General features: G+C 42.3%; 1 protein-coding gene across 2 annotated transcripts; it reads right to left on the reverse strand.

The window, feature by feature from the left end:
• LOC121869110 (ankyrin-3-like) lies at positions 1-18,287 on the reverse strand. Of its 2 annotated transcripts, XM_042370303.1 has the most exons (26): positions 17,856-18,287; positions 16,019-16,208; positions 15,333-15,431; positions 14,542-14,831; positions 13,358-13,511; positions 12,830-12,928; positions 12,514-12,612; positions 11,690-11,973; positions 10,981-11,163; positions 10,781-10,880; positions 8,188-8,283; positions 7,697-7,971; positions 7,451-7,556; positions 6,950-7,048; positions 6,477-6,572; positions 6,081-6,364; positions 5,857-5,953; positions 5,589-5,687; positions 5,144-5,436; positions 4,780-4,973; positions 4,383-4,497; positions 4,031-4,135; positions 2,241-2,405; positions 1,544-1,674; positions 1,300-1,392; positions 1-996 (listed from the first exon to the last, which is right to left on the reverse strand). In XM_042370303.1, the coding sequence occupies exons 1-26, from the start codon at positions 17,883-17,885 to the stop codon at positions 798-800; spliced, it is 3,975 nt and encodes a 1,324-aa protein (XP_042226237.1). In that variant the 5' UTR covers positions 17,886-18,287; the 3' UTR covers positions 1-797. The 2 variants fall into 2 exon arrangements, with proteins under 2 accessions (XP_042226237.1, XP_042226238.1); XM_042370304.1 differs by lacking the exon at positions 10,981-11,163.
• Between the last annotated feature and the right edge of the window lie 691 nt (positions 18,288-18,978).

Raw genomic sequence — 18,978 nt, forward strand, 5'->3', positions numbered from 1 at the left:
AAATTATTTACATTAATAGCTGTCAGTAAATCAACAATAATCATGATCTTAACAATAATTATTTAGGGGTAATTTATCCAGTTTTAATAATTATACAATTTTTTATAAGAATTATTATTATTATTTTTTTTTACATTTCATCTTCATATATTACGTAACTCGGGTGCTAGTTTATTGGGCACCCTTTGTGTAATTTTAGGCGTAAAGTATTATAACATTCAACAGGGAGGAAGCATTATTAAAGAGCCTGACGAGGTTTATAAAGCGTCAATCACTAGTGCAAGACCTCCTGGCTGACACAAGACTTGCTGACTGAAAGATGACACACCTGACAGTGTTGCTTTGGACATTCAATCAAGGTCATTTCATATTCGCTGGCAGCTTCACCTCATCTCTGGGCTCAATAAAATAAGTTAAAGATGATAGGAGCTCATTTATTTCGTCTCTGGGCTTAATAAAGTAAGTTAAAGATGATAGGAGCTCATTTACTTCGTCTCTGGGCTCAATAAAGTAAGTTAAAGATGATAGGAGCTCATTTATTACGTCTCTGGGCTCAATAAAGTAACGTATAGATGATAGGAGCTCATTTTTAAGTAAGTATCTTGATTACAGTATGTGCAAAAAGTAATACTATTGTAGTTCACTTTTGACATTGTAAGCTGAGAGAGAGAGAGAGAGAGAGAGAGAGAGAGAGTGTTCTTTTAAGCGTCTGTGCTCTAATACAACAATTATACGAGCCCCAAATGACGGTGTAGCCTTACAAGACGTGAGCACCAGTAAGACTCTCAGAGGCTAAATTAAGCTCCCACATTCTCGTAAAACAAAATGTGAGCATCTTCGTGGGATGGGAAGGTCTTTCTCAGATTGGTAACTCTCTCGTCGTCAAATTTGAACCAGGTGTTCTTGTTGGCCCAATCCCGGCAGGTGGCAGTGTAGTGACCACTCGACATTGTGCCTTGATGGTAGCAGACACCGTACAAACTGTAGGCTGTCTCCCTGTGTACAGAATAATGAGAGGTGTTAGTTTTGGTGATGGTGTGGTGGGGTATAGTGGTATAGCGGTGTAGTAATATAGTGGTATTATGGAGTTGTGGTGTAATGGGTTGGTTGTGATCAATGATATATCTTCTCAACCTAAACTGCCATACCGAAAGGATACAGACCTAAAATATTTATGTAAACACAGCTCTTCGTTACATTGAAATTAAAAACAAATTAAATATGAAAATAAATCACCTGAATCTATTTATAATATTGATATAATATTAAAAAGTTAAATATGTAAATAAATCAAGTTACCTGGATCCTTCTTTCATATAAGACGTCATGAGAGGGATGTCAGGCGGGAAAGTGACCCTCAGTTTGACGCCATCTCTGGAGTCGCGGTTAAATCTGTAACATAAATCACCCCAGTACAAGTGTGTTATGATCAATGTTGTTATTAATCTGACCAAACTAGACACGAGTTCTTTATTGATTTATTTTGGTGAATACATACATACATACATACATACATACATACATACATACAAGAGTTCCTCACCTGCTCAGATGCAACACTAAGATCTGAGGCAGCTGAAGGATCTGAGTGGTACTGTAACATTCGTGGGTCGTCTGGCAGTCAGGACACTCCCATTGGATGGTGTGAGGCTTGTAGTACTTCGCTAGGAGATCCTGCAGGAGGGAGGGGATAGGATGTCTTTATACTCTGCTGAGGAATGTAACGTCAAAACGAAGCTTGACTTTTTATTAATTTTTATAAGATTTTTTAGTTTTTGAGTCTGTACAGGTGAGGTTAATTAGTGTGTAAAGGTGACGTTAGTGTGTACAGGTGAGGTTAATTAGTGTGTACAGGTGAAGTTAATTAGTGTGTACAGGTGAAGTTAATTAGTGTGTAAAGGTGAAGTTAGTGTGTACAGGTGAGGTTAGTGTGTACAGGTGAGGTTAATTAATGTGTACAGGTGAGATTAATTCGTGTGTACATGTAAGGTTAATTAGTGTGTACAGGTGAAGTTAGTCTGTACAGGTGAAATTAGTCTGTACAGGTGAGGCTAGTGTGTACAGGTGAGGTTAATTAATGTGCATAGGTGAAGTTAATTAGTGTGCAAATTTGAAGCTAATTAGTCTGTCCAGGTAAAGTCAATTAGTCTGTACAGGTGACACAATAATCGTGTCAATTGGACTAAAAATCACTAATAATAACTTAAGATGACCCCATTGACCCAACTTGACCTCTTTACCTCCAGTTTACAGGTGTCCCAGTGACCTCTCTTCGGTTCGACTGCCAGGGTGAGGTTAGAGAACTGTTCCTCTACCTGAGAGATGATCTTATTCTTCTCCTTACAGGTGATCACTAATTGGTGGAGGCCCATGAAGAGCTCAGAGATGTGTGACTGACCTGGCCTCTGTGGGGGGGATATATATGGCTGTGTTAATGGTGATAATGGTGGTGATAATGGTGATAATGGTGGTGATAATGGTGGTGATAATGAACATAAGAACATAAGAATGGAGGAAACTGCAGCGGGCCTATTGGACCATACTGGGCAGTCCCATTTACACCCAACCCCTATTGCTCATATAAGCATCCAACCTATGTTTGAAGCTATTCAGTGTAATCGAGTTAATGATGATATTTGGTAACTTGTTCCATTCATCCACTACTCTGTTTCCAAACCAGTGTTTACCTATTTCCCGCCTAAATCTAAATTTGACTAATTTAAAACCATTGTTACGAGTTCGCTCCTGGTTGAATAGTTTGAGTACCTTTGTAATGTCCCCTTTGTTTAGCCCTGACTTCCATTTATACGCCTCTATCATATCGCCCCCTTGCTCTACGTCTCTCGAGGGAGTGCAAATTAAGACGCTTTAACCTGTCTCTGTACTCAAGGTTCCTAATGCCCGGGATTAGTCTTGTGTTACGAAGCCCGCCCTCAATTGTCATGATCTACCTACCCAGCACCACGAGCAACGCCATCTAGGGACGAAACACGAGTATGACTCGTCTTAGTTACCACTCCGGGGTTTCCCTTCTCCATATCCTGGTTGTTGCGTCACCTCCTCCAAGTCTTCTTTGTCAGCTCGAGTTCGAGGAGAGAGGACTTCACTCTGGGAAGTGACCACAGGATCACCTATCCTGGAAACCTACGGCACAGTGACTACCTACCGTCTTCTACAATACTCAGCCTTACTCGTCAGCCATCTCAGCTCCGCACTTAAGTATTTGTAATCTTGTATTGCCTCCCCCACGTCCACTTGCTTCAAATTATTGTATGTTGTATCAATATGTATATACTGTTAATGTTTAGGTTAAGTATGGTTAAGGGTAAATTATAGATAGCTGAATATTTTGTTAAGGAATTTATGGTAATTTATTATACACAACAAAAGCTCTCATCCTTTGTCTACCCTTTTATAGTCCGATTGTCTTTGTTTTTTTTTATTGTTGTTACCTGTTGGGATCTGGGTAGACTTTTAACTACAGTATATTCTAAATCCCCAACTCGTAACACTTGTCATTCTCCTCTGAATTCTTTCCAAGGATTCTATATCCATTCTGTAATACGGTGACCAGAATTAAACTGAGTAATCCAAGTGAGGTCTCACAAGCGCAAGATATAGTCTTAAGATGACCTCGCTAGTCTTGTAACTAACACTCCTTTGTATGAACCCAAGTACTTTATTAGCCGTGTTTCGAGCAAAAACACATTGTTTACTTGGCTTAAGGTTCCTACTTATCATTACTCCTAAATCTCTCTCGCAGTCGGATTTCTCAATAACATCATTGTTCATCTGGTATCTGGTTTCCCTGTTTACATCTCCTATACTGAGTACTTTACATTTGTCCACGTTGAATTTCATCTGCCATTTTTCAGACCATTCGAAAATGGTGATAATAGTAGTAATAATGATGATAATGGTGATAATAATGATGTCTTTAATATTTCTATTACCATTACGACTACTACTACTAACACTACTACTACTACTACTACACACACATACACACACATTACACGAGAGGACCTACCTGAAGCAGATCCTTGTCCAGTGCATAGAGGAGCATCGAGAGGAAGTCATGTGCCTCCTGTTGATCACATCCCTTGAACATTGTGTCATAGTCCCCCACAATACTCTGTGTCAGGTGGGAAACGCAATATATTACCAGGTTAGGTTAGGTTAGGTATGATTTGAGCTTGGTTGGGTTTGTTTTGGTTGGGTTAATTTAGGGTTAGGTTAAGTTAAGTTTGGTTTCACTTGTTTAGACCTACATTAAGTGGCACAACTGTATTCTTATAGTGGATATCTGTATGTTTTAGACACCTGTACGCCTATGGTAGATGGTGTTATGGTAAATAGCTACAATATGACCAGTCGCGTACCTTGAAGGCCCTCATGGCAGTGTGTGTGTCACCCCGGGCCTGCAACACTGAGATGACTACACCAAAGGCCTCTGCTACCTGCCCACCATACTCACTACTCCTGTTGATGTTCTTCCTGGGGAATGAGAGTTATACAAGGAGAATTATTATAGTAGTGGTCACCTGAAGATTAGAGTCCTCCCACGCCCCCTTCCTCATCTTATTTCACTTGATGATTGAACACCCTAATGCTACCTGGGGATGGGTAAGGTAAGGTTAGGATACTTTGTTAGGTTAGGTTAAGTCTGTGCTTGGGAGTCTCACAGTACGGAGACCTGTTGAGGATGGAGGTCTCTTAACACACTCGCTTATGAGACCCTAACCCCACCCTACCCCACCCCTAGAGCGATGATCCCACCTCCAGGAGTCGTCGAGGAAGTAGGTGGTGAGGCAGGAGGTGTTGTAGAGACACTGGATGATGGAACTCATGTAGCAGGTGTTCCCAAGGCTTGCTAGTCCCTTTGGCTTCTGCTGCTCCTGCTGGGAACGACGTGGCGACCTATCTCTCTCCTGTTGTTGTTGCGACGTGTGGTGAGTTATGGCTGGTTTGTTCTGTGTGAAAATTTATGGGAATCACACAAAGTCAACAATACCTTTTTCTTGTAGGGGTAAAGCTTAGAGATGAGTTTGTGGCTGAAATGGGATTGATTAATGATTTTTACCAGTTGTGTGTGTGAGTGTGTGTGTGTATTAACACTATCTTAACACCTCAAAATTCCCACCTTTTTCCTGTTGTCATGCCAGTATTGGTGAATCAAGCTCTCTGCCTCAATATTCCCAACATTCTTTGCAACATCCACTGCCAAACACCCGTCTTTGTTCTTCAGGCGAAGTGTCACACCTTGGTCCAGCAGCCATTTGAGGGCTCCCAAGCTTTTAATCATACCTCTGGCAGCGCAGTGAAGAGGCGTGTTTTGGAAGTTGTTGGTTGGGGATAAATCACAGTTGTTGTCACGCAGCACCTTCAGGATGTGGACGTGGCCTCCCTCAGCAGCCCAATGTACTGCTGTGTTTCCTGTGGCGAGGTAAATATTGATGAACACCTGAGATTTACCTTTACGTCTTACCTTTACCTGCCCTCAGCCTTAACCAAATTTGACTTCTCCATTCATTACTCTTAGATAAGCCCACGGTGTTACCCCAGACATGACAACACTGGATACTTACCAAAGTTGTCCTCCGCCTCGGGGTCACCGCCTCTGGACAGCAGGAAACGAACGATTTCCAAGTGACCGTTCCTGGCTGCATAGTGAAGTGCTGTCCGACCTGTGCAAGATACAAGGCTAACGAGTGTAACATTGCAACATACAGAACGATATTGCAACATAAGATAATATTACAACACACATGAGACAGTATTATTGCAACATAATATAGTAATAAAGAGGAGAATACACTTAGAATAATGTAAACACACACACACACAGTTACTCACCAAACTTGTCACTATGCCTTCGACAGTCTAGGTAGACCCCGTCGTTGACCAGGTTCTCTGTGACCTTAAGTAGACCTTCAGTTGCTGCGTCTAGGAACTGAATAATAATAATAATAATAATAATAATAAAATAATACATGGTACTAACACCCTAGATAACTTTTATCAATTACATCACCAACATGAAATAAACGCAACTGACCACACGTCTCCCTCCATCTTACCTTGTCTTGCTGAAGAACTACCTGACGAAGGAACGCAACCACTTCCTTATGACCCTCCTGCAGGGCGTAATCATCTGGTGTGAAGTCTTTTCGGTCTTTCTGATCTAAACTAAGACCCATTCGGACCAGCCACTTGACAGCTTCGAGGTTTCCATTGTCCGCAGCCAAGTGAAGCGCTGATTCATTATCGCAGGTAAGAGATTTGATGTTCACTTTCTCCTTCTTCAGGTAGTCGAGAATATTCACGTGGCCTCCGATAGCTGCCCAGTGTACTAGCTGTTTACCTGTGAGAATTAGTTTACCTCTATTAGTTTACCTGTGAGTTATTAGTTTACCTGTGATTATACATAGTTCTTTAATGACGTAGAGAGAGAGAGAGAGAGAGAGAGATCTTACCTTTAGCTACAGCACTTTTTTCAGGTAACCACGTCATCAGGAGCTTCACTACAGGCAGGTGTCCGGCTTGCGTGGCCAGGTGCACAGCTTGTAATCCTGTGTGACGTCAGAGTTAAACCACCGAAGATGTTAATAATAATGGTAAAATAATGTAACCTTGTGATGTTTGCTAATGTTAGGATGTTCAAGAATGTTAAAATGTTTGGTAATGCGATTGGTAAAATGTTTAATAATATGAGTAGGAAGATGTTCAGCGATATGACAGTTTCGTAAAAATGTTACATCATAAAACGTTAAATGTTATGATGGAATGTATTTTATCATAGAAAAATGTTGAATGTAAAGTCAAATGTTTCATAAGAAGATAAAAGGGTTAATAATAAGACGACTTGAAAATATAAATGTGAAGTAATTGTTATTTTTGGCCATTACTTAATGAGGTATGTTGATAGTGTGTGTGTGTGTGGCCTCACCGTTGTCATCCGTGGCGCTCGGCTCTGCTCCAGCCTGTAACAGCACCTTCACTAGGGTTGTATGGCCGCCGTCAGCTGCCTGGTGGAGGGCTCGGCTACCTGAAAGTCAACCAACATAGCCACTAGCGATATTGACCCCAACATAACCTAACCTAACCTAAATTTACCTTAATCTAACCTTGATTTATCCTAACCTATCATAATTATCTAACCTTACCAACCTAACGTACCCAAATCTGAGACAACGTAACGTAACCTGACCTGACCTGGCCTGACCTAACCGAAGACTATAAGGAGAAAGAACTAAGGTAAGCGATCATTACATATTTTACTATAAGAATATAAATCTGGGATCACCTGAGGATTAGACACCCCAGCTTATTTCACCTGAAGATTAACCTCCCTATCGCTACCTGGGGGTTAGGTTAGGTTAGTGTAGGTTAAGTCGCAATAATATTAGGGTGGTTAATGTTCAGGTGTTATATATAGTCTTGCGTTTACCTTTGATCGGCTTCTTGTGGCTGGTGGCATTGACGCTCACTCCTGTAGTTAACAAGTGATTCACCATATTTGTTTCACCTAGCGCCGCAGCTTCCATCAGTTGTTCCTGCATAATACAATAGGGGTATGTCAACAGTACTTGGCCAACAGTGTTATGGTAGGTTAAATTAGGTTACGTGACTTTAGGTTAGGTTAGGTTTAGTTGGGTAGGATTTACACAGTCACAGTCACTACACAGTCACTTGCCTCACACTGGACAGTCTGCAGGTACTGGCAAGCTACTGACTGTCCACCCTCCCTCGCCAGGACCAGTGCTGTGACGCCCTTGTTGTTCTTGGCATCGATGTCGGCACCGTGCTCAACCAGCCACTGAACCGCCTCTAAGTTACCGTTGTCGGCCGCCAGGTGGAGAGCCGTAGACTTGTCGGCTGAGGTCACGTTCAGGTCACAGCCTAGGTCACTCAGCGCCTTCAACACATCCACGTGACCTCCATAGGCTGCCCAGTGTACCGCCTGACGCCCTGTACCGGGATAATGTACCTTGATGACGTACCATTGATGTATTACTGTACCGCCTGACGCCCTGTACCATAATGATGCACCAATACACAAGGTAGGAAATGATGAATGTTGCACAATGTATATTTTAACAGAGAGAAGAAACAAAGGGTGAATACAAGACAACTCTCTCTCTCTCTCTCTCTCTCTCTCTCTCTCTCTCTCTCTCTCTCTCTCACCTCCGGCCAGAGCTTGTGGGTTGGCCCCCAGGTTGATCAGCTTCACGGCAGCGTCTTTGTGTCCTCCCCAACACGCCAGGTGTAGCGGCGTCAGACCTGTCAACACCTGTTATGTTGATCATTGTAATATATTCTGTAACTACCACGACCCTTACTACCACGACCCTTACTACCCCGATAGTACCACGACTCTTACTACCACGACCCTTACCCTACCACGACCCTTACTACCACGACCTGCTGCTACGACCCTTACTACCACGACCCTTATAGTACTACGACTCTTGCTACGACCCACGACCCTTACCACGACCCTTACCCCGACCCCTACTACCGACCCTACTACCACGACCCATACTACCCGACGACCGACCCTACCACGACCCTTACCACCACGACCCTACCACGACCCTTACCACGACCCTACCACGACCCTTACTACCCGACCCTTACCTACTACCGACCCCCCGATTACCACGACCCTTACTACCACGACCCTTACTACCACGACCCTTTTACTGAACGACCCCCTTACTACCACGACCCTACTACCACGACCCTTACTACTACACGCCACGACCCTTACTTACCACGACCCTTACTACCACGACCCTTACTACCACCACCCTTACTACCACGACCTCACCTACCACGACCCTTACCATACCCGGCCACTTTACTACGACCCTTACTACCCTTAATTGACCACCACCCTTATTACCACGACCCTTACTACTACTGACCCCATTACACGACTCCTTACTATCAAGGACCCTTACTACACGACCCCTTACTTACCGCGACCGCCTACGACTTACTTACCACGACCCTACCGATTACCACGACCCTTACGCCACGACTCTACTACCGCGACTTAGTCTTACTACACGACCCTACTACCACGACCTCATTACCACGACTCTTTTACGACCTTAGTACCCACGACACCCTTACACCACCCATATTACTACGACCCTTACTACCCGACCCTTACTACCACGACCCTCATTACCACGACCTACCAATTACTACCCGACCCTACTACCACGATACTGACCCTTACTACCACGATCCTTACTACTACCCTTTACTACCCGACCCCATACCACGACCCAGCCTTACTCTACTACCACGACCCTTACTACCACGATCTACCACCGCGACTCTTACTACGACTCTTACTTACTCTTACTACCACGACCTTACTACCACGACTCTTACGCCACGACCTTACTACCGCGTACTACACGACCCTTACTACCACGACCCTTACTATTACTACGACCCTTACTACTGCGACCCACTTACCACGACCCATTACCACGACCCTTACCTACGACCTCATTACGACCCTTACTTACCACGACCCTCATTAATACCACGCCACTACGACCTTACCTTACGACCTTGCTACCGACTCCTACTACCACGACCTTACTACCACGACAAGGACTTGCATTACTACTAACACGACCCTCTACTATGATCTCCATCGACCTCTTCATGACCTCTTACTACCACGACCCTTACTACTACACGACCCTTACATTAACACGACCCTACTACCACGACTCCTTACTACTATCGACCCTTAATACTACGACCCTGGCCACTACTTATCTCTACTACACGACTTCTACATGATTCTTAATACCGCGACTTTACTACTACACAACTTTACTAATGACTCATTCTACCGCGAACCCATTACCTTCCATTACCTTCACTCTCAAGCAGGATATGTATACAAAGACTCCATTTACTCACAAACAACATCGCTCAGAACACAGTCGAGTTAATGATTATTTTAAACCCTTCCAAAGTTAAGCGATATTACACAGGTAGAGGATAGGAGAAGCCCGATAACATACTGATAGTCATGACCCGGATAGCTATTTCGGAAGTACCAAAGAGACGAAGTTTGTTATAGGCAGTAAGAATGTTGATAAAGATAGCGTATCTAGTTTGAGGAGCACTATGATAGCTTAAACCTCCTGAGCTCTACATGATAGCTTAAACCTCCTGAGCTCTACATGATAGCCTAAACCTCCTGAGCTCTACATGATAGCTTAAACCTCCTGAGCTCTACATGATAGCTTAAACCTCCTGAGCTCTACAGGATAGCTTAAACCTTCTGAACTCTGTATAAGATTGAGGATAACATGATACGATAGCATTGAGTTCCTATGCTTGGATTCTTAAGAGATTCTTACTGTTAACTTTTCCTCCTAACTGAAGTCGTAAGAAATGTAATTGAGTGTTATGTTAAGGTTAAACACACGCCAAATATAATCACCGAAAAATATTAAGGAGGCATTTGAATAATGGACTAAAAGCATAGCAAATAATTCATAAAAAACATATCAAAATTAACTTGACTCTACACTAAATAGATACGTTCACTTAACATCGGTTTAGAGTACACTATGGAAATAAGTATAGAACTGAAATCGTAGTATTGAAAAATAATAACACTACTACTATTACTATTACTACTACTAAGTAAATGTTACAATGTTAGTACAGTGGTTGAACATGAACAAATTATGAAACATTGGACTTCGCTGTCATAAACGCTAAACACAAGACTTACCTTCCTCCCCCGGCTGTGTACTGCACACTTCAATGTTACCTCCTCCTTTTACACAGTGTTCTATCTCACGCTCTTTGCCCTCAGCTGCTGCCATTAACAGCTGCAATATAAACTATGATATAAAAACTCAGACTGAAAGGTATAGATAGAAGATAATTAATAACAGACAGGTAGAGACTTAAAGGGATTCTCTTCTCTACCTGGGCTGACAGATTCAATCGGGTGTGTTGTGCTGTACTCGGGAATGACTGAGGTCGTTGGGGTGCCTCCCTACTAGGTGTCAGGGCCACTGCACCACCAGGAGACCGTGGACTTGTGTTTCTGGGTAAATTCTGTCTTTTCGTGACATGACAGCTCGAGGAAGATTGTATCTCGGTTTGTATCTGTGTAAAGAGAAATGTGGAATGGTGGACGAATATTTTTTGATAGGGAGTTCTTGTGTTGAATTTAAGTTGAAGAACAGATGTATATTTTGAGTATTAAGAACATATGTTTTATTTTACCTTATGATTGAGAATTTGTATGTAAACTAAATGACTTGAAAGTGAATATGAAAAGTACTTATAGTTCGTGTATACTGTAGGTAATGCGTGTCTCTCTAGCAGGTGTGTCGTAATATTTTGTACGATAAATATTCCTCTTAAGTGAAGATGTGAGAATGTACCTGACTGCTTAACTTAAGATATAAGGCAAAAATAACATTAAAAATAATATCGCCAAACTATTGAGACATTTCCCTTAACTGATATATTTACTTTGTTTCAGTTAAGAGCCAAAATTACACTGAACTTAACTAGATAAATTCACTTAGGATCAGTTAGTAAATAAAATGAAAGTTCAGAATGTATGGTAATTTAGACCTGGGCCTTTTCATGATAAACCATTCAACACAGGTATAGGATATCTCACCTGGGCTGACGTTGCTTTGCGCTGCTGCAGAAGGTCCATGACGTCCTTGAATCCTTTCCTCCAGGCACATTGTTCGGCCGTCTCCTGATGGTGGTTCTTGGTGGTAGTGGAGACGCCGTGGTCCAGCAGCCATTTCACCACAAGCAGTTTATTGTTCTCGGTGGCCAGGTGGAGCGGCGTGGACCCGTCTTTGGTCTGCGGGTCGAGACTACACCCCCACCTAAACAACGTCTGTACTGCTGGTAAGTGGCCCTCGGAAGCGGCGATGTGGATTGCCCGACGCCCTGTAATGTTCGTCTCGTTTATGTGGTTATAGGTTAAAAGGGACCCAGTCCTAATGGACCCCAGTCCTATTAGACCCTGCTCTTAATAGGCTCCAGTTGTCAAGTGTCCCATAAAGAAAGGCTTAGAACCTGTTTTAATAAGTAAGAATAGCTTATAAAATACGAGGATTAGTGTGAAACCTCCCTCGACTAATTTAGCCCTTGTGTATGTATGTGCCTATGTATACAGTCGCGGACAAAAGTTCGCTCCCGTGCTGAAACTGAATCGCGGGAATGAGTCTCCGAATTTACTGTTGCTTTGTATCTCGTTTGGGGTCGTTGCTGCTTCATTTTGGGAAGGAGCGAACTTTTGACAACTGGAGGGTTAATTTTACTCCAACTTTACACACTAATGTGGCATCACCTAAGAGAAAAAAAAATCGAGAACAAATTCGAAAAAAATGAAATTTACAGGACAGACGCATAAAATTTCGTCTAAGGAATTCTCTCTAAGGCAGATGTGTTTATAGGGTAAACTGTAATCAAGTTTAAGTGTTCTACCTTCCTTGTCCTCGGCTTCCTTGTTAGGGTTGAAGGCGTATAATTTCTTCAGGACTTCTGCATGACCATTTATAGCGGCGTGGTGTAGGGGCGTCATCCCTGGGTAATGTTATACAGGTTAGTTTATTATATATTATATACAGGTACTAACACACACACTGGAGGGCTGATAACTGTAAGGATATTATTATTAGTTTTTATATTGTGATGGTGAGAGTTATAATGATGCCATGACATTAGTTGATGGTGACTGAAGTGCCACTAATGATGATGATGATGATGACTGAAGTGCCACAACAACAGAAGAGTGCCTTACCTAGGTTGTCCTCATCATTAACTCTGGCACCATGTCGCAGTAGTTCCACCACCACGTCCACATAACCAGCTCCCGCGGCCAGGTGCAGCGCCCGTCCTCCTGTGTGGTGACCAATGACCTTTTAGTGTCTCGTCTGTGTAAGGTGTGGATTTGTCTTTCAGTTTAGTCAGTGTTTCCTTTAGGTTAAACAACTTCTACTGAGTGCAAAATTGGTAAGACTAGGAAGGAAGACAGATATATCAGGTAAGTCTTGAGTCTAGTATGATAATTTAGGTAGAAATAAGGCGTTAAACTTAGTCATATAGGAGCCTCGTTTATTGCAGTCACCCCATTGTTTATCATAGAAAACAACTTAGTCTCATGGCCAAAAAAATTTCCCCTACAAGTTTGCCAAATCTGACAAAAAAAATTACGCACCCAGAGATTAAACAGGACTTTCAACTACAGAAAAATCCTTCAGTCAGTCAGTAAAGAAAGGAAGAAATTGATTCAGTTAATTAGAAGAGGTAAATACAATAGTTTACCCACCATGGTCATCTTTTTTGTTGCTCTTTGCATGAATGTCATCTCCATTTTCCAGTGTCGTCTTTACGGCTCTTATCAAACCTCTGGCAGCATTGTCGATTAGTGGCTGGCGGGCGTTTCTCTGGGAGGGCCTGTTGGGGTCTACTCCCTGTGTGTTCTAGGGAGTAGTATTAGGTCAGGTGGTTACTCTCTCTCTCTCTCTCTCTCTCACTCTCTCAATAATTGTTTACACACACAATTGTTAATAAATTTCTCAAATAAAAAATGGAGGCTTTCGTCCGCCTACAACCTATCGTACTAATTCTATTTTTCACCTAACAGTTTTCTCAGATACTTAGCTTATCTTAGGGAAGGTTTACGAGTCTCTAATGAAGTTCTATGAAGACTCCAACCAGCTGTTCGTTGAAGGGTTATGGTAGTTAAACGGAACGTATAAATTAAAACTCTATCTTGAATCTTGTCAGAGGTGTTCTTCCTCTAGGTGTGTATATACAGCTCTCACTGTTTCCCGCACCACTGGTTTAATGTATACTCGCTTAGCTCATTGTTATTTCTTATTAAATATTAGAATACAATGGTAATCGATTATTAGTTTATTTACGATACTTAAAGTAGATGACGAGAATAGTCAGCTCGTCACTGTGAAGCCTTCTGATGGCCACTCACGTTCATTATATATATAAAAATAATGAACCCCTGACAATATTGGATTACACGAATTATTGTAAGAAAGCCGTGATCTACCCCTGACAACAACCACTGCCCGAATATCCATAGGTGCTTTTGGGTACCGGGTGGCCAAGTTGCTACGAGGTTTTATATAGAATTTACGATTAGGAGGTGGAATTCTACAAATAATTCTCACACACACACTCTCTCTCTCTCTCTCTCTCTCTCTTTGCATAAACTGTATATTTTTCTCTGTAGCTGTATGGTCGGTACTGCTGTGTGGGTCAGAAGCATGGACACTTTAAGAAGAAGAAGAAAGGAGGAAGAAGAAGAAAGGAGGAAGAAGAAAGGAGGAAGAAGAAGAAAGGAGGAAAAAGAAGAAAGGAGGAAGAAGAAGAAGAAGAAAAAGAAGATACACACACACACACACACACACACACACTTCACATTATATCACTAATAACAACCGAAAATCTCCCTCATTCTTCCACACAAAGAAAAACACAAAAGTTACGAACCATCGAAGAACTTGACAAATTTTCTTGTTTCTTCAAATTCCTAAAGAGTTTCTGGTGATTTCTCCTTTGAGCTCTGTCTGCTGGTGTCTGTCCCACCTTATCCAGATAGGTGAGAGACAGGCCCTTAGTTAGCAGGAAGTTACAGGTGTCTAGGTGACCGTTCTCAGCGGCTAGGTGAAGCAAGGTGCCCTGGTCTTCGTCTAAGATGGTCAGGTCGATACCGTATGTGGATAGTAGATTGAGGAGCTGTGTTTTGCCTGCCTTAGCTGCGTACTGAGCGAGTCCGTTTTCTGGTGGTGGTTAGGTTAGGTTTATGTGAGATGGAGAAGGAAGAGAAAGTTGGTTTAAAGAAGGTGGGAAGAGAAAATGGAATAGGTGATGGTGAAAAGAGAAGGACGATGATAATTAATTAGATAGAAAGAAAAGATAACGAATATATAGTTATCACACACACACATACACAGTGATAAATTATATATCTAATTAATCCATTACATTATTGTCTATCTATCTATCTGTCTATCTATCTATCTATCTACCTGTCTGTCTGTCTATCTATCTCTATCTATCTGTCTGTCTGTCTCTTAGGGTTTGGGATTCGGTGGTTCAAGAGTTCAGGGATTTAGAAGTTCAAGGGTTCAGGGATTTAGAAGTTCAAGGGTTCAGGGATTCGATACTGGGTTTACTGTGATCGTCTAAGGGTTAACAAAAAAAGGAGTTCAGTGGTTCAGTGGTTCAGGAGTTCAGGAGTTCAGTGGTTCAGGAGTTCAGTGGTTCAGTGGTTCGCTTACTGCGGTCGTCTAAGGTGTTGACGTCAGCCCCTGCTTCCAGAAGTAGCTTTATTATGTCCAGGTGACCAGCTTTTGACGCCAGAAACAACGCCGTCGCTCCTAGTGTGAGAGTAAGAGTCAGAATCAGTTCGAATCAGAATCAATATCAATTAAGATTAGTCATTACGAGTAAATATATATCAGTATCAGAATCGATATCATCCAGAATCACCCAGAAACGGTAATGGTCTTAATGTCTCAATAAGAATCAGTATCAGAATCAGTTATAGTCAGAATCCATCATTTGAAAGTGAGTCATTATTTCTGATTGGCTATTAAGTTGGCAGTATAGTCAGGCACTGCACTCGATCGCTTTCTCCCCACCATCTGTAAAGTTAGGTACAGGTAGGTGGACTGGGGTGCCGTGAATGGATTACCTAGATATTAGATGCCTAACTTGTTTCACCTGATGTTTACATACTTCTTAATGCTACCTGGGGAGGTTATAGGTAAGGTTTGGTTAGGGTTGTTAATAGTAAGTTGAAGTTTGCTAAATATCAGGAAATTCACGCGAACTTTTGACGACTCTAAGACAGAAGGTGGGCGTTGTCTCCTCCTCCTCCTCTTCCTCCTCCTCCTCCTTCTCCTCCTCCTCTTCTTCCTCCTCCTCCTCCTCCTCCTCCTCCTCCTCCTCCTCCTCCTCTCACCTTCGTTAAAGCTGCTTCTCACTTCTAAGTTGGCATTATGGTGTAACAGTAACTTAACCAACGGGATATTATTGGCCTCTGTCGCGTAGTGGAGTGGACATTTACTAGCTAACGGCCCGCCATTCACATCTGCTCCCTTCGTCAGCGCCTTCTGCACCTCGTTTATCTTGTTCTTGTAGATGGAAGCGACCTGGATAAAGTAAAACACGAGCGTGAGATTGGTGGTGCTGTAAGCTTATCCTTCCCCCCAATACACACACACACACACACACACACACACACACACACACACACAGGCTGTAAATGTATTGAACGTATATCATTATCTCTAAATCACATGTAAGTTTGTATATTATTATTAGACACAAACACACACACACATACACGCACACACAGATCTATACTATACATGCTTGTTAACTCCAAACTATTGTTAACTATGTGAGCTACTCGTTATCCTGTGTGAACTGTATCATTCTCGTTTACTGTGTACATTTACTTAGCCTTTGGGTCACTATATTCTTTCAATGAATTGGTTTTTTTTATTATAATATATAGAGCCCAGATGTTTAGGCTCCAAAACTCTTTAAGTCAGACAGTCAGACAGTCAGACAGGCAGACAGACAGACAGTCAGACAGGCAAGACAAACAGCCGAAATAAACAGTAATACGCAATGTAAAACCGAAAAAGACATTAGTTATTTTATGCAGTAAAATACATGATAGTTAACCAATCAATATGTTGCCAAAAAAATAGGTAATTCTGATTAATTTTCTCCATTAAAACTCCTCTGTATCAGTGAGAAAATGTGGGCCAAAAAATGTATTTACACTCGTCTACGTAATGTTTCCGTCACGTAGCCTCAGTACTGTCTACAACGAAAATTGAGCTGACCGAAAGATTTAGTACATAAGAAGGCAACCCTGTACTCTATCTTGGCCAGTGTTGTGACCAGCGGCAACTTCTAATACTTTTCTAATTTCTCAAATATTTGGTCCAATAATAATCGTACTGCCACATCTGTACACAACTCATTGTTACTAAACTCTAACTAATTTGTTAAGTTTTGAAGAAGTAAATACTTTAGGTACGTACTGTAAGTGAAAAGTATACGGTAGTGTTTGTTGTTTGAGAGATAATTGATGGACTCGAACAGTGTGGTAAGTTATGGAGGAGGGAGCGCTGTGCCGGGAAATATTCACACGTTCAAGTACCAGTCAAACACACACACACACACACGTCCAGTACCCGACACACACACACACACACACACATACACACACATACACACACGTCCAGTATACACACACACACACACACACACACACACGTCCAGTACCCGACTCACACACCCACACACACACACGTCCAGTACCCGTCAGAAAGATGCCGTAGGAAATGGTCGACTTTAACATGTAATCTGCTTAGTTTTCTCATACCAAATTATATAAAAAATCAATGGAAATAGACACAAGACAAAATAGGGAATCTTATATTGAAATCACACACACACACACACACACACACACACACACACACACACACACACACACACAGGGGGCTATGACACCACTAAGACACTTATGACACCACTGAGACACTTATGACACCACTAAGACACTTATGACACCACTAAGACAGACACTTAAGACATGACACCACTGAGACACTTATGACACCACTGAGACACTTATGACACCACTAAGACACTTATGACACCACTAAGACACTTATGACACCACTAAGACACTTATGACACCACTAAGACACTCCTGACACCACTAACACTGCTGACACCTCACTAGGCAGTGTCATGATACCGTATTTGTTACTTACAAGGGTTTCCGTAAAGTAATTCGACGACATCTTTGTTCCATCTGGTTCACCAACTGCACCGCGGTTCACCTCCTGTACCGCGATCCACCTACTGTACCACGATCCACCTCCTGTACCGCGATTCACCTCCTGTACCGCGATTCACCTCCCGTACCGCGATTCACCTCCTGTACCGCGATCCACTGAACACTAAAATACAGTGATAAGTTAGCGAAGCTCCGTTTGGTCTACTAGCATACTGACTCATTTCAGGTTCAGGGATTGAGTCCGTGAAGCCCTATTTGGTTCACTGAGGCACCTGATCACTGACTCACTTCACTGACTCACTGTGATCTCGAGCTTCAGATTTTGACTCGGCAAAACCTAGCACTCGATCACTGACTCACTGCGGTCCATTGCGACACCTGGCGACAAACTCACCTCGGTGTAGGAGAAGAGTGAGTTTTGTGCGTTGATAGTCTATACTGATAACACTTATCTCTTATCAGCCTTTCTCAACCGGGGTACCGCGAGAGAGAGAGAGAGAGAGAGAGAGAGAGAGGTTAGATTATGCTGGGTTAAATTAGATTAGTTTAGCCTGGCCCCACTAGCTCTGGGGACTATTAGAGCCGGATCTCATTAGAATTGGATACCATTAGAACTTGACCCTATTGAAACTGGACCCATTTTAACTGGACCCCATTAAAACTGGACCCCATTAAAACTGGACCCCATTAAAACTGGATCCCATTAAAATTAGACACCATTAAAACTGGACCCATTTATCCCAACACCACCCTTCATGGCCGTAACAAAACCCTAAATACTCAACACTAAAACAGAATTCGTGGAAGCAGCTGATACTACACTCTGCCCCTCCTTCTTCCTTATCGCCGTCAGGTATTGCTACGTAGGAGCAGTAGAGACAGACAGACAGACAGACAGACAGACAGACAGATAGATAGAGAACCAACAAACACACACACACACGCACACACACAGAGTTAATCAATCAAAAATTTCAAAAGCCAAAAACTATGTTCAGACGATCAGCACTTGAAAACACCAAGTAAAAGTCTACCTCTCTTATCAGACAGGAGGAAAAACTCTACTATCACCGTGTTATCAGAGTTAACTTGGGTGA

This window comes from Homarus americanus, unplaced genomic scaffold (genome assembly GCF_018991925.1).
Source record: "Homarus americanus isolate GMGI-L3 unplaced genomic scaffold, GMGI_Hamer_2.0 scaffold24694, whole genome shotgun sequence".
Classification (NCBI taxonomy): Eukaryota; Metazoa; Arthropoda; class Malacostraca; order Decapoda; family Nephropidae; genus Homarus; species Homarus americanus.

Bases quoted from the DNA above. Each gene is read 5' to 3' on its own strand.
- LOC121869110 (XM_042370303.1), bottom strand. From the start codon at position 17,885: ATGTCGTCGAATTACTTTACGGAAACCCTT. The intron at 10,881-10,980 runs GTAGAGAAGAGA...TTTATATTGCAG, and splicing joins GATTGAATCTGTCAGCCCAG to CTGTTAATGGCAGCAGCTGA. The intron at 997-1,299 runs GTAACTTGATTT...TTCTGTACACAG, and splicing joins TATATGAAAGAAGGATCCAG to GGAGACAGCCTACAGTTTGT.